This window comes from Orycteropus afer, unplaced genomic scaffold (assembly GCF_000298275.1).
Source record: "Orycteropus afer afer isolate SDZICR_OR568_19922 unplaced genomic scaffold, OryAfe1.0 scaffold00002, whole genome shotgun sequence".
Classification (NCBI taxonomy): domain Eukaryota; kingdom Metazoa; phylum Chordata; class Mammalia; order Tubulidentata; family Orycteropodidae; genus Orycteropus; species Orycteropus afer.
In genome coordinates this window covers 600,529-624,070 of record NW_006921589.1, presented here as the reverse complement: position 1 = coordinate 624,070, position 23,542 = coordinate 600,529, and the positions used below count along the sequence as shown (strand labels likewise).

At 44.8% G+C, this 23,542-nt stretch overlaps 1 protein-coding gene across 1 annotated transcript in view; it reads right to left on the bottom strand.

Moving 5' to 3' along the window:
• Positions 1–228: 228 nt before the first annotated feature.
• COL4A4 (collagen type IV alpha 4 chain) overlaps positions 229–23,542 on the bottom strand; it is a 143,303-nt gene continuing 119,989 nt past the window's right edge. Inside the window, exons 34-43 of the mRNA XM_042783095.1 lie at positions 22,036–22,107; positions 20,759–20,887; positions 20,552–20,665; positions 18,238–18,393; positions 15,298–15,405; positions 10,667–10,792; positions 5,479–5,595; positions 2,735–2,923; positions 924–1,210; positions 229–492 (exon numbers count right to left, since the gene is read on the bottom strand). Coding sequence (XP_042639029.1) covers positions 229–492; positions 924–1,210; positions 2,735–2,923; positions 5,479–5,595; positions 10,667–10,792; positions 15,298–15,405; positions 18,238–18,393; positions 20,552–20,665; positions 20,759–20,887; positions 22,036–22,107 — 1,562 coding nt within the window. The remainder of the gene's footprint in view (positions 493–923; positions 1,211–2,734; positions 2,924–5,478; positions 5,596–10,666; positions 10,793–15,297; positions 15,406–18,237; positions 18,394–20,551; positions 20,666–20,758; positions 20,888–22,035; positions 22,108–23,542) is intronic.

Below are 23,542 nucleotides of genomic sequence, written 5' to 3'. Positions count from 1 at the left end.
GTAACTGGGTTCCGTCTAGATTAGTGGGTCCACACAAAGCCATCTGGGTAGCATCTGCTTACTCTGTACGGAACAGATAAAGGAATTGCAGGACTGTGAGAACAGCAGCTGAAGCTGGAGTCTAAAACGAGCACCATTAAATCTCTTCGCACTGATACTCCTTTCTGTAGGAAGTCTCTCTTGGGGACTTGTCGGCGAGTTGTGAGCTGTCGGCGAGTTGTGGGTTTTCTAACTGTACTTCACACAGACCTGGCATCTGCTGACTTTCTGGCGCTGGGCCTGGCTGTCTTTCAAGGTGTCTGGTGATGGTGGGGAGGAGAACTGCAAGTCTGGTTTCACTGTGGTCAGCCAGAAGCTATACTCGTTTGCAAAAACATGGCATGTTCCCTGTCGGCCTTGGCATTCAAGGAACGGTGCTGCTCTGAAGTCTTCCAGACAGCTGCCCGGTGACATGAGGGCCTGCCCTCCACCTTGGGACCCAGCTCCTGTGTGCTACCCAGACAACAGAGAGAATTAGGGCTCAGACACACACAGACAACCCCACACCCGATCAATGACATGCCAGGGGCTGGGCCTAACATTTTTCTTAAATGATTAAATAAAGAACAAAATACTGTCTCCTGAGAAAAGAAGAAATAGAAATTGAGTATGTACACAAAATGGAACCACTTTCGCTGATGGCTGAAGCAAATCCAACTACTTCTAATTTCTATCAAATAATAATAATAAAAAAATGGATGATAAAAGAAAAAAATAACCTTGCATCTCAACAGGCTGTGGTTTGTGGTAGCCTTCACACCTTATATCCTACTGCTACTCGTTTGCAAAGAGTTCACAAAAGTATGGTCCAATCCAGATGGAAAGGGCTGGAGAAGGGTATGGCGAAATGGTGGGTTTACCACGATTCAGTGTAGGGAACTCACCATCAAGAATGAATACCCAATCCAGAGGCTCCTCCAGGACCGTGGACATGGAGGTATGGACTGGTCCTGGCTATGCACCGCCACCGCCTGGGCTGGGGCCTCGCACACGGCGCAGCGGCTGATGTACGGGCGCACCTCCTCTTCTGAGAGCGGCATCATGGGCAGAGGGGCAGCACTGGCCAGCCAGTAGGATTTGTCATTTCTCTGGGCATAGTGGCACACTTGGTGAATGTTGCAGTAGGCAAAGGGCAGTGTGCTGAACATGGGAAGACAAGACCCTGCCAGACCTTGGGAGGGAAAAAGAGCCAACATGGTGGGTGAGCAGCCTGTCCTGGAACGTGTGGTGACCTCTCTATACATGAGTTCTCAGATACACAATCTGGCTCATTGAGGCCCTTGCCAAAGCCTACTTCTGTGGGTAGTGAAACGAGGGTATGCACCTGAGCATTTCTGTCACCTCCCTGCTGCTGTGGGCCAACGCTCACCCCCATCCACTCTTCATTTGCTCATGAGCCAAACAATGTACCAGGTACTAGAGCTAGTGCAGTGAAGACATCTTCTGTCCTCAAGAAGCTCATGGCACAGTACTACTCTGACACACATGGGGTTGCCGTGAGTTGGAATCTATTCCATGGCAACTGTTTTGTCTCTCCTTTTAACTGGAAGAAGTGATTTGAAGCAGGATCTGAAACGTGAGTAGGGCTTGGCCAGGTTTGGAGATGATGGTAGTGACTCTTAACACAGAAGAGGCAGCAGTAGAGAGGCCAGAGATCAGGGAGCAAGGACTCAAAGACTCAGGAAGTTCAGTTGGGAGATGAGCATGTGTCTGTCTGTCTGTCTAGGGGAATCCATCCAGAGATAATCAGGCCAGAGAATGCAGGCTTTGGCGATCGTGTTCAGGAGTTGGGATTTTATCCCAAGAGCCTTGCTCAGCTTTAGGATGTGCCCTCTGGCTAGACCAGGGCAGGAGAAGCCAGCCTGGTGGTACAGACACCAGGCAGGAAGGAAGCAATGGCAGTGGGAAAGAGGAGAGAAAGAGGCAGACTCAGGAAATGCTGCTGCTTTCTTTACCCCAAAGAAACAAGGCCACTATGGGGAGAAAGACCACAGCTGAACCCAAGGGAGACATCGTGATGGACACGTAAGTAGCTGCCACCACTCAACCTGCTCTCTTTGGCCACCTTACTCCCAGCTGGGGTCATGGCTCAATGAGAGCAGTGACAAGACTCACTTCATCTCTCAACCATCACATCGGTCTGTCCTTCCTATGTCCATCACCCCAATCACCCTTAAACCATTGTCACGGAAAGACATCATCAGCCAGCACACAGGCACTGAAACCCTTGGCTTGAGATCAGTCCATGTAGGTCACAAATCTACTACTTAGAACTGACAAGGAGAACTGATCCTCAAGAGAAGTTCTATCCTTTGAAAGCAAACGTGGAGTGGGACAGGGAGTTGACACTGGCCAGTGCCACACAAAAGCATCTGTGTGCTGTCAGCATGCCATTTAACCATGACCACACCATTAGTAAATACTTTACATATGGAAGCAAAAAATTCCAGTCTATATCAGAGTTACATCTAACTTCCTAAGGAAGAATCATTAAAAAAAAATACTAATAATCAAATCACAAGGCCATAGGTTTAAAAGAATCAGTGAGACTATTGAATCATTTTAGCATGGTAGTTGTTTTTTTTTTTTAAATCCCATATAAGATTAGTTATCATTAAAGATGCTGATGAATCTGTAAAATTAACCCAAAAGTTTTAATGTAATAGATTTGGGTGATTGTGTGGTGTACACGTACCAAGATCCTGGTTGTGAGCTTTCTCTTGTCCTTCCAGGAATAACAAACTATACCCTGTCCAGAGCTTGGGCATGCCCACTGGGCAGGTGGGTTCTTGATCCGTCTGACTGTGAAGAACCAGGAGGAAGCCGCTGAGGTACCCAGGTCCAAACCCTCTGGGCCCAGGGTCCCCAGTGGGACCAGGAGGACCTGGTGGAGTAAAGAAAAAAAAAATGGCGAAGGCAGTTTATAGGGTTCAGTTTAGCAGACACTTCCATGCATTTCTGTTCCAGCACTGTGTCAGCACTCAGGGAACAAAGATAAGGAAGACACAACCCACCACCCCGGAATACAAACCCAGCCCCTTCAGCAAGGACGTGTTCTTAGCAACTTCTGGGTGCTTGGGATCCATTAGTGTAAAAGTAGAAAACAACACAATTCCTGCCCTCACGGAGCTTACGTTCTCCTCGAGGAAGAAAAGTCACAAATAATAAGCATAGTAAGAAAGTAAATGTGAAACAGGAAGTGATAAGTGGTGAGAAGAAAATACCTAGAACGAATGATAACCCATCCCACGTGTGACCTCCTGAACTCCTGAGACTGGACAGGAGCCTGTCCATCTGAGAAGGTGATTCTTAGTCAGTCTTGATTACACCTCCCAGACCTGTGCACCCGACACACTGTTGGGTCCATTCTAGGGCAATGGCTTGGGCACCACTTTGGACCTCTTCTTTTTTTAGGGAAGGGAGATAGGAGGAAGGTCTAGTTCTAGAATTGCAGTTGGCAGATGGGAAATGAACCGTTCTACAGAACGCAAGCAAAGCTGTCTTCTTTGGCACCTTTAAGGGGCTGACCAATTGGAGGCCAAAGGCCACTTCTAAATGCTAAGGACAAAAGGTGAAGTGAAACTTTGAAATCACAGGGTTTTTGTGAACTTGTTTCTGGAAGACAGGCAGGCTCTCTGCTTCCATCTGTACCATGAATTAGAGGTTACAAAGTTGTAGCTTGTGAATGGAACGGGGCCTGCTCATTTGCTTTGTTCAACCTGTCCTGATTTCACACACTGAGTCCCAATGGCAGAGTGTAGGTAACATTGGGCCTATATTCCTACAACGATCGGCTGAAGCTGAGTTGCATGTGCTTCCTTGTAGCCCTCAGAGTGCAGGCTCTTTTTTGCCACAGGCCTCACCCAGCCCTCTTCACTTCCATTTACTAGTAACCTCGTGGTAGAATTTGCGAATGCATAAAGATCAATATCCTAGGCATTAGGGAGCTGAAAATGGACTGGTATTGGCCATTTTGAATTGGAGAATCATATGGTCTACTGTGCTGGGACTGCCAGAAGAACAAGCAAATCTGTCTTGGAAGAGTTACAGCCAGAATGTTTGCTCCTTAGAAGGGAGGATGATGAGACTTTGTCTCACATACTTTGGACATGTTGTCAGGAGGGGCCTGTCCCTGGAGAAGAAGATCATGATTGGTAAAGTAAAGAGTCAACAAAAAAAGACCTTCAATGAGATGGGTTGATACAGTAGCTACAACAATGGGCTCAAACACATCAATGACTGTTAGGGTGATGTAGGACCAGGCAATGTTCTGTTCTGTGGTACGCAGGGTCGCTATGAGTCAGAACTAACTCGATGACATCTGACTAATTAAAATGTACACTCCTTGCCCACAGAGATCTCTGCAAATGGCACTGTGTCTTCAGGACTTTGTGTGTCCAGTGCCGAACATACAGCCCGGTGCATGATATTTCAAATTTCTATTCCCAAAAGGCTCCCTATTCAAGGCCCATCCAACCCCACATTCCCTTTTTTGTTTTCTTGAGAAAGGGTTCTGTAGTCTGTGTAAATTTATAGTTGGTTGTATGATAAAAAAGGAGCCCTGTGGTACAGTGGTTAAGTGCTTGGCCATTAACTGAAAGGTTGGTAGTTCAAGCCAACCAGCCACTCTGCAGGAGAAAGATGTGGCAATCTGCTCCCATAAAGGTTATAGCTTTCAAAACCCTATGGGGCAATTCTATTCTGTCCTGTAGGGTTGCTATAAGTCAAAATAGACTCGATGGCAAAGGGTTTTTTTTGTTGTTGTTCATTTTTTGGGGGTGTGGTATGAAAAGATTAAGCCAACTCAGACAACCAGAAGCCTGGTGGTGCACACTGTAGTGATGAGAACACAGCACCTCCTCCAAGATCATCAGCACCACCTCTCAAAGAACATGACATACAGATGCTAGCCTGGCAGATCCTTCATTACGCTGTAGAAATGACCAGCTGAAGCAGCTAGGCCTTTCACTCTAATACAGGGTGGTGTGGGAAAGCACTCAACTGGCTACAAGGAACTGACTCATTTTTATGATGGCAAAGCATCCATTGAGGAGCCCTGGTAGAGCAGTGGTTAAGCACATGGCTGTGAAAGGCAACATCAGCAGTTTGAACCCACCAGTCACTCTATGGGAGAAATATGTACAAGTCTGCTTCCATCAAGACTTCAGCCTTGAAAACTCTATGAGGACGTTCGACTCTGTCCTACAGGCTTACTGAGCAGAACTGACTTGACAGCAATGAGTTTGGCATTTGTGAGAACGTGGGGATGCATCCTGTCCTATCCTGCATGCATCTGTCTCCCTAACATGAGGGGAGTTGGGCTCTAAGGCCAATGATTTTAATAGGGTCCAGGAGGACAGCTGCTGGAGAGGTCCAGAATCTTGTATGTGGTCCTAAGGTCAATGGAGTCAGAAAAGAGGGGGAACTGAACATCCTTACCTGGTGGTCCAGAGCAGCCAGCTTCTCCCATGTCACCCTTGCGTCCTGAAGGCCCAGGTGTCCCAGGAATGCCAGGCTCGCCCCTCCTGCCATCCAACCCAGGTTGTCCTTTGCACTCTGCATGGAAGTTCACAATGGTCGAGGTGAGGCCAGCCATGGCACCTGCTGCCATTACTGCATGTACATCCGGGGCCAGCACCAGCCTTTGCACCTGCACTGTTACACTACCCATCAGTCCCCCAGCTTCATGGGGTCAAGATTATATTGTCTCCACTCTGCAGCTCTGAGAGGTCAAATCACTGGCATTAAGATCACAGAGCTAGTAAAGGAGAGAGCCAGGATTTGAAGCCAGACCAGGGAGGTGCTGAGAGAGAGGCTTTTACATGTTCTTTATATTCTTGTGTGTTTGACTTTATTATTATTATTGACATTGAACATGCATGGCTATTAAAATGAAATACTATCCTTAACAATAATGATTTTTTATAAAGCCAGGGTGGAGGAATGAGTTCAGTTTAATAGCATTCAGTTGGCAGCGGTTAAATTGGCGGCAAGGGCAGCTGTCACTAACAAGCTTTTTAAATTATTCGATTCTTTGCTGTTGTAGGTTGCTGTTGATTTGCTTCTGACTCACAGCTTAGTGTGTGCAGTGTGCTGGGCACTGTGCGAATCCCTTTGCACCAATTTTCTAAGTCCGTCTTCTCAGCAGCCCTGACAGGATTAAGTGCTCCTCCATTCACTTAGTTCTACTGAAGGGAAGACTCAGCTCAGAAGGGTCACGGGTCATGGAGTGGATTCCTAACTGCCTGAAGTGCGTGCTTTAAACCTCAGTGTTTCTAAAATTGCATCCACCTGCGAGTCCCTGGGTGGTGCAGTTAATGTGCTCAGCTGCTAACCCAAAGGCTGGGGGTTTGAGTCCACCGAGAGGCCTCTCGGCGTAAAGGCCTAGCCATCTACTTCCGAGAAACCAGCCACTGAAGACTTCACGGAGCGCAGTTCTGCTCTGACACACGGGGTGGCCAGGAATCTGCATCAACTCAGTGACAGCAGGTGATATCACTTGCCTGAGAGTTCCCCACACAAACTTCCCTCTGGCACTCACTGTAAGCTCCAGGCTGGCTGACCTGGGCTCGGTACGGGTGGTCCTGGCACTGAAGTGCTATCTTCATGCTTTCTGGTCCTTGGGTTGTAAGCTCCCCTTCGTGGCAGGCCCACAGTGCCTAGAGTGTGTTCTGTATGCCATTATTGGTGGTGGGGCAGAGGTTGAGCACCTGGGGCTAAGCAGAAGTTGGAAATTCAAACCCACCCACCAGCTTTGTGGAAGAAAGGCCTGGTGACCTGCTCTCCTGAAGATCTGCCAAGACAACTGGATGGGGCAATTCTACTGTCAAAATCAACTGAGCAGCATCCAACAGCAATGACCAGAAGAGACACCTCTCTTTCTCCCCATGAGGGAGAGGGTGCTTCCTCTTTCTAGTAACGAGGCAAAACCCTCCTCTTTCTGGGTGACACTGCTCTGTGCACACTGGAGCGTCTCCATCCATCAGCTCTGGGGAGAATATCAGCTCTTTTGGGAAAGACACAGGGCCCTGCTGGTGAGCTGACAGTATTCCTTCTTCTGTCCCAAACAGATGGTACCAACACGTAGTCCCTGTGCCCGGGTGCCGACAAACCAAAGGGCCTTATGAGTTTGTAAGAGTTTCCTCTCTTTATTAAAAAAAGCAGCAGGCATTTCTCCTGCTGTAGAGGTAAATGCTGAGATCATTGTCAATCTGGGAAAAGAGTTCCCACACCAGATGTTATAATGTAGGCTTTGTTCCCTTTAGGGAAAGACACAGAGAAACTGCCAAGCTCATGACGTTTCCCAAGAGACAGGAAGAAGGGCTCTTGTTAAGCACTGTTGTACGCCCAGCACCTTCCACTATGTGGACTAGTTATTCTTTGAAACTTGTTTTAAGGAGAATAACTACATCTGAAAAGCTCTCCTGAGGAAGGTGTCTGGCCTCTGCTGAGGGGTCAAGCATTGACTTGAAGATACAACGCTAACAGGACGTGGGTACATCCGTGAAGCTCAAACAGAATAGAAGCTACCTCTGTGTTCATTATAGGGACCCCCTGCCTTTGAGGGCCACCCTGAAAAAGATGGAGGTCAAAGAACTCCGTCAGTAGAGAAGTGTTAGACCTTCTTTGGTGGAGCACTCCTAGAAGATATAAGGGATACTTAGTGTGTCTGCTACCCACTCATACTGGGTGGAAAAGAGCCAAAGCTTGGTTTTCCTTTTGTTCAGATCTCAGCTGCAGCACTTGGTTACAAAGTCAGCTTAGCAATGAAAGAAAAAGTGTGAAGGGAAAGCCGGAAGAAGCCAAGAGGGTAATGTTCAGTGGCGCCTGTCCTTCACGGTGGCAGTGGTTCACCACCCATCTCCCAGGTACCCTACTGGAAAATCTCTGCCAGAAAAAGACCGATAATGAGCAACACACAACACAACACAGATGACCAAGTAAGTCAGAGCTCAGTCTGGAGACCCTTAGCAAACACTTGTCATCTTCGGTAACTAGATGCTATGGCTCACACAGCCTAGGGAGCCAGCACGTACTGACAGGGAGAGAGAGCCAAGGAATGCATTGTGGGAAAAAGAGGTCCACCATAGTAGCAGCCCCCAGGAATAGCTTTTTGAACAATTCAACCTAGAAACCATTGCCGAAGAGTCAATTCCAACTCTCAGTGGCCCTAAGATACAACGAGGAACTGCCTCATAGGATTTCCATGGCTGTGATCTTTATGGAAGCAGACTGCCTCATCTTTCTCCCACAGAGTGGCCAATGGGTTCAAACCAGTGACCTTCAGGTTAACAGCTGAACACTTAACCCCTGTACTACCAGGGCTGCCATTCAACTCATAACAAGTAGCAAAGATGGGGCGGACTCTTAGTTCCCACATGGTTGTAGGCTAACCTGTTCAGCCTGTGACCCCGCTGTCCCTCTAGAAGACAATTCCGGCCCCTCAGAGCCCAACGCTTCCTTAAAGGCTCCACTCAAATGCCACCTCTTGCTGGGGTCTTAGCAGCAGTTCCTCACAGTGGAATCACCCTCAGCCCATCCCATTTGCCTAATGCTTGTTGCTTGAAACTCCTTGAAACACCAATGACACCTGACCGTTTATTAGAGTTGCTTATGCTTTTCTGGCTCTATCTTTGTGGGACCCTGACAGGGAAAGCACATGTCTCATTCATCTTTGTGTGGCCCATAACAACTGGTACCACGCTTTAGTGGGGATCTGGGTGTGTTTATTAAATTGAATTGAATTGGCAGAACCTCTGAAGAGTATAGACCAGAGTGTCTACTTGGAAGTGATTCTGAAAAGGTGAAGACCTAGACCTTAATATTCCAAATCTCATGAAACAAGGCAGCCCACTTGCAAATGAAGTCGAGAGACCAGTTATACTGACTGCCTGAGAAATCTTCCATGCAATTGAGAAAAAAGAAGTTAATAACTATGGACTTAATTTCCAGTGCCCACGGTTGTTAAAAGAAGTCTCTACAACCCACACCCAAACACAACCCTGTGCACAAACACAGATGCTGTGATAGCTGAGGTTGTGTGTCAACTTGGCTGGACCATGATTCTGAGTGGTTTAAACAGTTGTGATGCAGTTATTCCCATGATGAGATCTGATGTAAGATAATCACCTCCATGATGAGATCTGCTATGAGCAGCCATCAGTTGAAAGGGTGTTTTCTTAGGGGTATACTTCCAATATATATATGGACTTCCTGAGAAAATTTAGGAACCTTCTGTGGATCTGGATCCTGACTTGTTGCCTACAATTGTCCATGAGCGAACAATCTACCATTCTGCCTGGTGATGTTGGATTTGTCCTCTCCCGAAGTCAACAGCCATTATCTTGCCTGCCAGTCTTGAGCCTGTCAGCCCCTGCATCTGTGAGAGTCAGGAAATGCCTCCAGCTTGATGCCTGATCCAGGAGCCTGGAACTTGCCAGCCTCTGTAACTGTGTGAGAGATTTTCCTAAGATAAATTTCTCTCTCTCTCTCTCTCTATAGAAGCTTTACTGGTTTTGCTTCTCTAGAGAACCCAGCCTAACACAGATGCCATGCAGCAAATAAAAACAACAAGCCACCCATATGAATTTGAGGACGGTTCCAGAGCTGTTTGGGACAGTGTCCAAGAACCACAGAGATTCCAGCTGAGGGGCCATCTCTTGGGTCCTGAGCTGCTGGGGTTTGGCAAAATGCGAGGAAAACAGGTGGCACAAAAATCAGTCCTACTTCCAATCTCTTTGGCCTTGAACTCAAATGAGGCAAAGTCAGAGCCGGGCCTGGGAGGAGCAGGCTGAGAAGGGCCTCACTGCTCTTCAGACAACAGTGTGCACCCAGGTGTCTAGCGTCATGGGTCCTGCTGATAGTCTGAAGATATTAGTAACCTCTAGATGATAGTCACAGCCTCCACAATCCCTTTGGAAACTACCCAAACAATAAATCACCACAAGTCACTTGTAAAGAGTGGTTTAGTGTAAAGACTTCAGTAGGGATCCTGATACCCTGCAATGACAGACAATTCTCAGGTCGAGTAAGTGTGTAAGGTGGTCACTGCCAAAATTTATAGCAACCTTCCCTTTTTCCCTCTCCTTACTCTCAGGGGTGCATCTCTTCTTATAGGCTCCATTTCTGCTCCACCAAGCCCCAACCCAACTGTTTTTTAATTCAAAATCAAGTCCACAGCTATTAGTGACTACTAATCAATGAGCCTCTACTCGGTGGGCTCTTCCTGTTGTCAGTTGCCATGGTGTCAGTTCTGCCTCATGTGGCCCCATGTGTGCAGAAGAGATCTGCTCCACAGGGTTTTCATGGCTTTGACCTTTCAAAGGCAGATCACCAGGCCTGTCTTGTCGGGCGCCTATGGGTAGGTTCCAACTGCCAGCCTTCTGGCTAGCAGTCCCAAAGCCCCACTTATAAAAGCTGGCCAAGTATAAACGATTTAAGTAGGAGTTTGACCTAAAAGTAGAACTTAGTATATCATTAAACTTTTGAATCAATGTAGGAAAAATGTATGAGGTGAAAGAAATTTTCATTGTTTCATCTTTACAAAAAAACTACATAGCACAACACCGAGCCTTTGATTTCAGCAATAGATGACGTAAATAACAAGCAACGAGAATGCAACTCTTACCTGCTCCTGGGGCACCCTGTGGCCCAGGGATCCCCATGGGTCCTTCTGGTCCTCTTGGGCCTGGCACTCCAGGAAGCCCCGGGATTCGGGGGCAGTCATCCTCACCTGCAGGTGGTCCAGGTTCACCTGAAATCAAAATCACCGTTTGTGTGACAAATTCAAATGCTTTTGAATAAACAACTTCTGTGTGACAAATTCAAATGCTTTTGAATAAACACCTTCTGTGTTTTCAAGTTATCAGTGGGCTTTGGACATGATGCTGTGATTTTAAGGAGAATGTTCCACCATGCAGTGTAAGCCCCACAGAGGTGGCAAGTTTGTCTTGTTCATTGGCAGGTGCAATGTAAGTTTTCAGAAACCATTTGTTGAATACCTGAATGGTAAAGAATGAGCTATCAGGAGAAGCAGAAGTATGAAGTGGTGGGGCTGACTAAGGCAGCAGTAATGTGGTGTCCTACACAAGATTTCCAACTTTGGGGCTGCTTTTGACTGGGGTGCCAGCCACAGGTGGCTTGGGTGAAGGGACTGGTGGGTCTCTGAAACTCACTCATGTCTCCCTAAGTCATTACTCTGCATGGCAGTCAGATGGGTTTCCATAGTGTCAAATACTCAAATAGAATGTCAGGATTGCTAGAGGCATGAGTTGGAATCGACACATGACAATGGGTAAAGGTCCTAAAGCAGGGATTCTCAACTGTGAGTGCACACTGGAGATTCCCAGGGATATTGTACAAATTACTGATGCCTGGGTCCTCCCCAGAGATGCTGGGTTAGTTGGTATAGGGTGTGGCCTGGGCAGTGCTCTCAAACTTGGCTGCACGTGCACGTGCACATGCACACACATACACACACACACACAATCGGCTGGGGAGCTTTTCAGAAGGACAGATGCCTGACCTCATCCCCACTTATTAGAGATCTCTAGGGGTAGGTCCCAGGCATTAGTATTTTTTTTAAACTCCCCGGGGGATTCCAGTGTCAGTCAGGGTTGACATGCACTGCTGAAAAGGTGCAGTCCTTAAACGTCAATGCTTCAGAACCATCTGGCTGGCTTGTTAGAATGCAGATTCCTGGGCCCCACATCCACAGTTTCTGAGTCAGTAGGTCTTGGATGGGGCCCAGCATCTGGATTTCTAACAAGTTCCCAGGTGAGCCTGAGGTACTCAGAACCACTGCTCTAAAGGCTGGAAATCTTCTTAGTTCTGTTCCCATCTTGAAGATTATGTTTTTCAATCCCATGCAGTCGCTTTGCAAACACTCCACAAGTTCAAATCCATCCTCTGGCTTCATGGAAGAAAACCTGTTACCATCAGATCGATTTTGACCCATCGTAACACTATCGGACAGAGGAGAACTGCTATAGGGTTTCCAAGGCTGTAACCTTTATGGAAGCAGACTGCCACATCTCTCTCCTGCAGATCTGATGGCAGATTCAAATGACCAACCTTTCAGTTAGTAGCCAAGTGCTTTAACCACTGTACTACCAGAGCGCCTGTCATGGAAGAAAATCCTGGCAAACTGCTTCCATAAACATCACAGCCCAGACATCCCCACGGAGCACTTCTACTCTGCAACACCAGGATCTCCATGAGTCTGGGTCAACTCAGTGGCAGCTCAGAACACAACAACCACACTTAGTAAAGGCTTTATCACCTATCCGGCCCCCTGCTAAGTGCTTTCCAAAAAGCCTGCCTACGTGCTGTTACTAGAATGTTACACGTGAGAAAAAATGAAGCTCAGATAAACAGGTGGCTTAACCAGTGTCATACAGCTAATACGTGTCTGAGTCCAGATTGAATCCCAGGATGGTCTGGCTCCAAACATATGCCCTTAACCACCAGAACATATCGCCTCAAATATTTTTACTGTCTGTGGGATGAATTCTAAGAAATAGAACGTATTTTAAAACACATCATTTGATTAGTTATGGCTTTCTTAAAATTCATACAAATGTACAAAATAATTTTAAGAATAAAAATAAAGCAGCAAGAAAATGCTAGAAGAATGTGGCCATAATGACCAAGTTTTAGTCTATGGACTACTTAACGTGCCATGCAAAATGGACTTGAACTCTGTAAGCTGTTTATAATTTAACCCCTTGTAAAAGGTGGTATGAAACCACATGCAATGCAGGCCCATATGCATTTGTACAGTTTGTACAGTTTAATGTAAAATTTGGCTTTTGGTTGATGTGCAAGAGCTGCATGTGAACATTTCCTATTGTCCCTGAAATAACCTGGGCCTTCACTGGCAGGGTGGTGGGGTGGGGAAGGTGGTGAGGCCAGGAATGCATTAAATTGGCCTTTATATTTAGGCCTTTGATATTATCTTCAAATGAGTTTATATATATAGTCACAGAGACACACTAAAAGGATGGAGATGAGAACCATTAAATATGGTTTGTTGTTGTTGTTTGTTGTTGTTATGTGCCATCGAGTCAGCCCCGACTCATAGCGACCCCTCCTTGGGTTTCCGAGGCAGTATCACTACGGAAGTAGGACTGCCCAACCTTCCTTCCAAGGAGTGGCTGGTGGGTTTGAACCACCAGCCTTCTGGTTAGCAGTCAAGCGCTTTAGGCACTATGCTACCAGAGCTCCCATTAAATATGCTATTCAGTATTTAAATGCAAACATTAAAATAAAACAATTTTTAAAATTCTGATTTTGCTTTTCTTTACTTTTCACTAAACCAGATGCTGAAAGAAAGGGGTGGGATCTTGCTTCTATGAGCTCTACCAAACATACTGCCATCAAGTCAGATCCAACTCATAGCGACCCCTCACTGGGTTTCTGAGGCAGTATCACTATGGAAGTAGATCGCCCAACCTTCCTTCTGAGGAGAGGCTGGTGGGTTTGAACCGCCAGCCTTCTGGTTAGCAGTCAAATACCTTAGGCACTAGAAGCTATATCTGGGGTCTGCTTCAGGGAGGTGGTCATGAGGCTCAATAGCATGCCTGGTAAGAACAAATGCCAGGAAGCACCATTTTTCTTCTGAAAAACTATTTCTATTCCCTTTGAAAATGCTGGATACAAAATAACAACGCATCATAGAGGATTCAGCAAACACTGAGTGGAAAAGAATAATGCCATTTTCTTCTGAAAACCAAGAAACCTGTTTCTTGAAAGCAGACTAAACAGTGGTGTGATCACAGCCCCTTCTTGGGTGTTCCGGGCCCATTTTTTAATATTGATGCTACTTATTTCAGGGATCTTCTTGCATTTGTATTGTAGAATTTATACAAGGAACTCACACTGCTATGTTCTATAGCATTTGACAGAGAAAGTACTCATATTTTGTGCCTGAGCTGTAGTTATGGGAGATGAGTCTCTACCACCTCTACAACCTATAATGGGGCTCTCATCTAGACTCTCTAATGCGAGGTTACTTCATCTGTAACTAGGAAGCAAAGGTGTGGACACCTAAAATAATAACAGAAACCCAATTCTACAATATGTAACCATGTTTAACTCACAAAATACAGTGGAAAGGCAAAGAAGGAAATGACCGGAAACCATATTAGGGGAAAGTATCAGCTGTATAGCAATGCTTACCCCTGGAACCTGGAGCGATCCAAAGCCAAAAACCAGGCCAGCGATGATTTTCATATATGGAAAGAGATTTTAAATTTGTGAATTAGGACAAAAGTGAAGTAGATTGTTGGAGAGCATATTATGTAGGACAGCATCAATGACAAGCTGAATGACAGCATCTTATTTACATAAAAGTCCACATCAGTGCTACTGATAGCAGGAGTTATGATTTAGTAAGACACTTTCATAGCTAGATGGATTTGGAAGGAAGTCCTCTTGAGCAGTATAAAATTTAGCTGATTTCTTGCAGCAAATATGCCCTAATATAATGTCCATAAGAATTCCATATTAATTTGGCAAGTTGTATAGATCATGGACAGCAAGGACATACAGAACGGATCCCAGTCTGAGCCTGTGATGTGATCGTACTGTGGTCCTATGACCCATCAGGGAACACTGCAGTCTATCTGTTCTTTCACTAGGGTGCTAATGGAGGAGACTGCAAATATTCTGAACTGAATACATTACCATAACATTGATTTAGGATCTGGAAAGACTGTTACTTCTGCCAATCTCAAACGTACATTTCTGTTTGCCCTTCCTCTTCCCAACCCCACCTTGGCTTATTTTGACCCTATGATGAAAAAGTATTATCAGTGGAGTTTAAATTGAGTAGCCTTTGACCTTCACAGGAACTAATATACTTTACAGAAAAACTTAACACGTATAGAAAAATCAATGGGAATTCAGGGACCTGAATCTAATATACAATCCTAACATAATCAAGTCATTCTTTGCCTCTTGGTTGAGGGAATATGTATTTATTTACCTTAGAAATACCATGGGTAAAATGAACTCCTAATTTTCAATATCTACTCATGCTGATGATAAATATCATTTTACCAAGCATGACACTTTGTAGGGCACTTTGACATAAATATACTCCTTATATCCAAAAGTAAACTCATTAATGTGCTGGTAATTACGGCATTATTAATACTTTTTAAGAGATGACCATTATAGTAATTGATTACGCATAGTGCTGTGGACAGGTTGCTGTGGACAGGACACTTGGGTGAGGTAATCAAGTAAGGAGCTTACCTGGAGGACCAGGGGGCCCTTGTATACCTGGAAAGCCAGGTAAACCCTTTTCTCCAGGAAGCCCAGGAAATCCATGGGGACCCTGTGGCCCTGGGAATCCCATTGGTCCTAGAAGAAACATGTGAAAATAAGGACACTGGAATGAAGTAATATAAAGACAATGACCTATTTTATATACTGATTTCAGAGATACAGCCCAACAAAACTGTAGGGCAAAGTCAGCCTCAGAGTCTAGATTAGTCTTGCCCTTGTTTCTATAAGACTGGTGGCGCGATGGAGGAGTTTCACTGGTTTGGCTTTCATACAGCTGTGAGAGCTGCCTCTGTCTGAAGGAAACACAATGATCAGGAAGAAGACTAAGGAAAATGTCAGCCAAACAATACATAGGTCTAAAAGGTGAACAATATGTTATTGTTGTTATGTACTATTGAGTCGGACCCAACTCATAGCGACCCCTCCTTGGGTTGCTGAGGCAGTATCACTAGGGAAGTAGATAGCACTATGGAATTAGGTACTCTTAGAACAATCAACCTTTTGGGATCAAAACGCAGCATTTCCCCAAGGGCAAAGCTCAGAAGGCAGGAAGGATAAGAAGGAGGAATGGGAATGGGAAACAGAGGAAGGGGAGGAGGGATGTCCCATTGAGGGGACTGCAATCAATGACAGGAAACGAAATGTGTAGGAATTGTTAGACGGAAAACTGAATTGCTCTACAAACTTTCACCCAAATCACAACAAAAAGGAAAAAACACCTTTGGCGGGGAGAGAAAGGTGTGGGGGAGACTAAGGAAAATGGATTCTCGGCTAAGACAGAACTAAAGTAGAACGAAAAGCCTTGTAATCCTGAACTTTCTGGAAACATTTGAGGAACTGGAACTGGAACTGAAGGGGAAATGGGGCAGGCGCTTCAATTATCTGGGGACAAAGTGCCCCTTCAAGCCCTGAGTGTATACCACTCTCTTCCACAGTCTTGGTTTTAGCCTTACCAGCCACTCAGTTGCTTGCAAACGCTGTTCCTTCTCTTCTCCCCCTTCCAGTATGTACCTCTCATAGAGTTCAAGTCGAGCCTTACCTCCTCTGGGAAGCCCTCCCTGAAGTCCCAACAGAAGTCCTGGTGCTTTTTGATAAGCTCACACAGAAGCAAGTCCCTTCACTTAGAGCAAAGAGCCCAGTTTGTATCGATGTATCCTTTCATGTATCTATCTTCTCACATGAACTACATGCTAATTAGAGAGGGACCTCTGTGTAAATCTGTTCACTCCCATATCCCTGAGCCCCTGAGTGGTGCAAACGGTTAAGCACTTGACCACGAGCTGAAAAGTTGAGAGTTAGACTCTACCCAGAGGTGCCTTGGAGAATAGGCCTGGCCACCTGCTTCTGAAAGGTCACAGCCTTGAAAACTCTACGTTGCAGTTCAACTCTGCACACACGGGGTCAGCATGAGTTGCAACGGATTCAGTGGCAACTAGGAACAACAGCACTATATTCTACAGGTGCCTAATAACGGCTTGTGAAATAGGTAAATATTCTCCCACTGGTAAATCCCAAAAGGTAAACTGAGGAAACACCTTCATCACTTCCTCAGGAAAGCACCATTTGGCCCTTACACCCGCTGGCCTAGGAGTTAAGAAGCATGACTAGTAGGTCCATCAGTATTTCTAACTCTCTGGCTGTCTCTGGGTAGATGACTGTTATTTACATGGCATGCTATGTTCATATACCTGAGGTTGATGGCCAGGTGTAGGGGTCTCTAGAGTAACATCTGGGAAGGAGGGTGCCTTTTCTGAGAGAGGAATGAGGTTGGACAATGAGCCCCTTCATTCTTCCTCTTGTTGACTAGAATTTTAGCTAGTCTACTTCTAGGATTCAATTAATAGGAAGCCCATCCACCTGCTGACACAAGCCACGTTCTTTAGAATCGATTTTTATTGCTAATAAAGGTGAAGAGGGCTGCTGTGTACTGTTGTGTAGCTTGTGCACTGCACAATTCCAGGGATGCCATTTGCATTGTAGTCAAAGAGATTTTTACCTCCCTCTGCCCTGATCTTTGGCTTTATTTCACATTTGGCTCTGAAGTCAGACAACGCACTAGTTACAGGGCTTCTGCAAACTTTAACAGTCACTTCTCTGAAACCCAGCATTCTTATTTACAAAATAAGAGTTGAACTGGATAGTTACTATTGGCCCTTTCACAAATACACACAAAGTTTTATGATCCCAATAATTCTCTGAAATTCTGATGACCAAAAACTAATGTCCCCATCAATTAGCAGTTAGGTAAGAATTAAGTTAAAAAAAAATCTTAGCCTTAAATAGTAGGTAAAATCAGTAATGAGGACCCTCTTATGACTATAAAAAAGCAAAGATCAATAGTTTAGAACTAGGTTGTGCAGTGTAGAAGGCACTAGACAGGAGTGGCTGCTGACCAGTTACAATATGGCGCCAGTCCCAACTGGGCTGTGCTGTGAGTGTGAAATGTGGACTGATTTTAAACGCTGGAAGAAAGAGTTTCTTATCTGAGACAGGAGCTAGGTTTGGACAAGCAGCCTTCTCACTGACATTTTTTATATTGATTATATGTTAAAATAGTACTTAAAATATATTATGTTAAATAAATTAAGTATGAAAGGTAGTTTTACTTGTTTCTTTTCACTTTTTGAAAACGTGTTTAGTGAAAATTTAAATTACACATGTAGCTTCTTTTATATTTCTGTTGTTCTACTTTGGTTCCTAGCATCTAACAATGAACTTGTGTTTCCTCCCTTCATTTGTCCAACTTTTTCCCAAAATTGAGGGCTCTTTGCGAGAGTCAGGACACTTTGGAAATGTAACTGTTTCTACACGAAATCAGAATAACTTCACGGTGCAGTAACCCAGAGCCTCCAGGGCTTAATAAGGAAAGTCCTCATATACTCTTTGAGGAACAACTCATAGTCCTACCTTTCTGGCCGACATTTCCATCACATCCTGGGAAACCTCTATGTCCTGGAGGGCCTGGTGGGCCCGGGGCTCCTGGTGGCCCTGGCAGGCCACAGTCACCGGGATCACCTCTTAGGAGGTCAACCCTCCCAGGGCTGCCTGGAGGCCCTGGTACACCTGGCACAGGGAGAAGGCAAGAAGATTCTTTCAATCAAAGACAAGTTCAGACTTGCCAGTGAGCTGCTTACATAGAGTCATTTAGTGGTTTATGAGCAAGAGATGGTGAGAATCTGAAGAATCAGTTAATAGCAGCAGATGTGAAACAGTATGTTTCACGTAGCCCAAAATGAGAAATGGTGTGGCTAGTGGGTTAGCAACTGCTGGACAAAATGGACCTAAGCAGAGGCTTCCTTCCCTTCACAGACATGCCTCTGGGGGATACAGGTTTTCCTGATATCCGAAAGTGAACCATTCCTATGAAACCTTTAGTAAACAGAAATGGTATAAAGCAAAGAAGCAATTACCATTAACTTATATGGGAAACATTTTTGTGCATTCCCAGACTCAAAAAAATAGCCTACCAAATCGTACCAAATAACACATAAATCTAACAATAACACTAACATCTAGGAAAAGCAGCAATGATATGATAAGATGCTGAGATGCTAAGTGTAGCTGCCAGGGAAGGAGCTTGGCAATGCCCCTCTCACTGCTTGGGGTGGCCACTGCCTCTTCAGTGGCTTGCTGCAAAACAAGTGCTGAATGCTATTCCTGCTGTTTGCCTTTTTTTTTTTTTTTTTTTGTAAAAGTGAAAATCCTGTTTGGATTTCTTTCAGTTAGCAAAAAGAGATACTAATGTAGGTCTCTCGCAAAAACAAAGTGGCATAAAGAGGACTTTTGAAAACCAGGGGACACCTGTATATTAGTTCATGATTTTTATTTGCATTTGCACCCACTTTTTTAATACAAAATAGATATATGTGTATAAATATATATTTATATACACACGTGTGTGTGTGTGTGTGTGTGTGTGTGTGCTAGATGAGAGAGGACGGGAGGTGACAGAGGACGGGACGTGACAGAGGATGGGAGGTGACAAAGAAAGAAGGGGGACAGCAAAGGTGGGGAAAGACTTTTGAGAAAAAATAGCTGATGGGAAAGGACTGTTTACTCTACTAAAATTATAATCAAATTTGAAAGGAAGTATCTATATGTGGGAATGAAATAAACCCAAATTCTATTCCTATTTAGCACGTGTACTTAGCACGTCCTGAGTGCTTTTATTTTTCTCAGTAAAATATCAAAGAAAAACAAAACAAAACTCATTGCTGTCAAGTCAGATCTGACTCATAGTGACCTCTTCTTGGGTTTCTGAGGTGGTATCAACTATGGAAGGAGATTGCCCCATCTTCCTTCCGAGGAGTGGCTGGTGGGTTTGAATCACTAGCCTTCTGGTTAGCAATCAAATGCCTTAGGCACTACGCCTATCCCACCCTTACTAAAGGTCTAAAGATTGAAGGACAGTGGGTTTGTGTATAGCAAATTCAGTGATGAGCTGGTATGAATGTGACTGTCTGTGTTTAGTAAGACATTGCACTAGGCCATAATCTTCTTCCAACTCCCAGACCAGCTCTAGTCCAACTCTACTTTATTAGCTTAGTGATTACTTCCAACACATTCCTCTGAAAGAGTTCATCTCTGTGAGGTGATGAGAGGAACGAGACGAGCTTCTCACCGCCCAGGAAAGACTCTGCTTTCTAACTGTCACCTACAACAGGTCTGGTCTTTGCTCTGGGCCAGCAGCAGTGGCTAACATGGCAGGTGCTAGAGTCAATAAGTAGGATGGGATTCCCTCCTTCTGGCCAATTCTGGGTCTTCATGTTGTTGTTGTTTGCCATCGAGTCAGACCCGACTCATAGCGACCCCTCCTTGGGTTTCTGAGGCAGTATCACTATAGAAGTAGATTGCCCCATCTTCCTTCTGAGGAGTGGCTGGTGGGTTTGAACCATCAGCTTTCTGGTTAGCAGTCAAGTGCCTATGCTACCAGAGCTTAGTCAGCGTCAAGTTGGCAATGGGAAATTCCTCGTGCCCATAGAGAGGGGTTGGATAGAATTGAAATACAAGAGTGAGGGGCCCTGAGTTCTCATCTGAATGTTGTCCCAACAGCCCACCACTGCCCACAGCCCGACCACAAACCAGGCCTCACTTGTGCACTTGTCAGTCCGAGGGGGCTGCTGAGGGGCTTCTCCTCTGCCCTTTTCCAGCCCTGCATCCCTCGGAGCTGGCACATCTAACAAAGGGGGCACTGCCATCCTTTGCTATGATTTTCTCATACCTGTTGGGCCATCGGGACCAGGAGGCCCCTGATCTCCAAGTGGACCCTGGTCAGGAATGTCACCAATAGGAGCTCTTCCTGGGCCACCCACTGGACCAGGTGGTCCTGGTCTCCCTGAGGAGGGACATGTTCAGATGTTAAGTCTCATGACATTCAGAAGCTTTTAATTTCATTATTAAGAGATGGGCAAAGCATGATGACTCTTACCTGGAGGACCTGGAGGACCTTTGTCTCCAAAAAAGCCTGGAGGAGAAATTCCTGGACTCCCAGGGTCTCCTATCTCCCCTTTTAGCCCAGGCATTCCCACTGGACCTGGTGGGCCCATTTCATGCAAACCTTAATAGGGAAAACAGCATTAATGAATCTTCTCTTTATCCTTACTGAGCCTTGAAGATAACTTCTTCCCAACAGGAGTGTGACGAGTAAGCAGCTAGCTCTGCTGACATCAACTGCTGACTGCAACAGTGGCCTGTATGGCTGTGCAGTATTCTTGAGTCATCATTCTTATCTTATGCCTCATCATAATGGTCAACTGGTCAACCACAGTGTTGCTTTATGATTATTTCTCAACAACTTAGTGAGAATACCAACCTTCCAATCTCTACAATGGATATAATGAAAGAGAGAGAGATACAGCAATACGTAACATAAACAATAAGTTTATGAATAAATTGCTCTGAAATTTGAGGTAGAAACTGGCATATTATTAGGACTATTGTGGAGTTTCACGTGAAGAAGGGATGACGTCACTACTTCTTAGAGGGCAAATGTTTTATCAGACCATTAGGGAGAGCCACTACAAGAACCCTATGTGGCCTAAATTATTTCTTCATCTTCCAAACTGTATAAAGATTTCATATCACTTCAACAATAGCTTACAACTTACCAACACAATCCAACCTTTTCCCCAGAGTCACTCAGATTTACAAATCTAGTTCCAGCTACCCTGTCTGATTATGAAAAAGTGATGCAGCAAATATACATTGAATTAAAGTCATGGAAAAATTGTTGAAGACTGAACTATTTGTGATATCAAAAATAACAGCAATTGGTCAGGGAATGTGTTTTAGCTAAAAGCACTAATTAGACCCACATGGTTGTACTTGGCATTATTACATTTAAAACAACACACACACACACAAATCCTCACAGCTATTTATTTATTATTCATGACATTTTGAAATCTGGCTCCACTTAAACAATTATTCAGTGAGTATTTTTGGTAGAGAGAGAGTCCCAAGGAATATCAACAAAAGGCACTGTTAACCAACCATTCCTTTTTAAATAGGTCTCTCTTAAAATATTCTCCTTATGTATCTTTAGCACCAAAAACAGTTGCAATTCTGTGTCCCTAACCTAAGCCAGTTTCTCAGAAAAGCTCATCACATTTCACAAAGTGAAGAAATATTAGGAGGGGACAATGTTATCTCAGTTACACTGGAAGAAGGTCAGTCTTCCAGGAATACTTCCAGGTTTTATCTTACCTGAAGCACCTTTGGTTCCTTTCTGGCCCTTTAAACCATGCAAGCCATTCAGGCCAGGGGACCCCGAGGAACCTGAAACACATCACAGACTAGTGACCCAAGTGGGAAAGGGCACAGCAGGTGTTCCACCAAGTGGAGAGTGTGCTGATGGAAAAGATGGGCAAATCTTACACTCCGGACATGTGTTATCTGGCCAGGGGTCCATGTCATGGTTATTTAACACATTCATTTGATGGAAGTTCTCTGCCAAGGCAGCTTAACACATACATTTCTTTGTTTTAAAGTATTGCCCTGGTTTATGACCATAACATGAATGTATATAATTCTCTCTTATGGGACAGAATTTAGAACAACTGAATCTTAGTGTAGAAAATGACCTGCTATTTTACAATAACTTCATTCTAGCTGAGGAAAGTTACTGGATGGGAGTGCACGCCAGCCTCCTCAAGGTCTTTTCATTGCAGCAGGGACTGCAGATGATTTTCATTTCTTCAGGAACATCTTGTAAATGCACCAAGACAAAGGCAGGTGAGGCCTGTGGTGAATCAGACAATCCATACCCTGCTTATTCATTAATTCATTCACTCGTTTTAAGCACTGTGCTTGCTACTCAGTGAGAACTGATTGCAGGTCAAGTTGGCTACAGTTATTCTTCACAACCATTTCTTACATACATGGCTCTTTACAGAAATCTAATTATTTATGATGACCACTAAGAATGCTGGTCTCTTTAGCCATTAGCCCAGGGATACCACCATCTTCCTTCAGAAGTTTCTATCAGACTTTCATACAGTTCTCTAAAGGGATGTCTACCAATGTCCCTGGCTTCACTTAAGTTGTCACTGAACACTTTGATGGAAAATGGTTCTTAAGGTTTTCCATCAGTATACCTAGAGCTGAGTTTAATTTTTCCAAATGAATAGTAACCAGTCTTTCTCCTTTCAAGTGAGTGATCTAATTGCCCAGCATAATGTAGGGATGGGGTGAGTATGAAAGGAGGGAAGCAGGTAACGAATATTTACAGAGCATCTCCTGTGTGCTAAGCCCTTTGCCAGATGCCTTCTTCACACACACCTTGTCCCACTGATTGATTTCAGGCAAGTCTTGTCCTCAACCCCTGACTAAGCTGGTTGGCTTCCCTATTTCACTGGTAGATCTTCCATCCATAGCTGCTCTTTCTCACCCATTGGGGCACATCCAAACAGCATCTGATAGAAGTTTCAAAGGGAAGATGGTGGCATCAGTGGATAATGCCTAAAGAGACCAGTGCTTTCACACCATGTAGGGTCACAGACCTCAAATTTGCAATAGTGATAGCCTCAGCTTCTATGACTAAACATGTAAAAAACACCCATACTGCCTCTGCTGATACCTATATTTGTCATTGTTGTTATTGTTACGTGCCATCAAGTCAGACCTGACTCATAGCAACCCCTCCTTGGGTTTCCGAGGCAGTATCACTACAGAAATAGATTGCCCAACCTTCCTTCCAAGGAGTGGCTGGTGG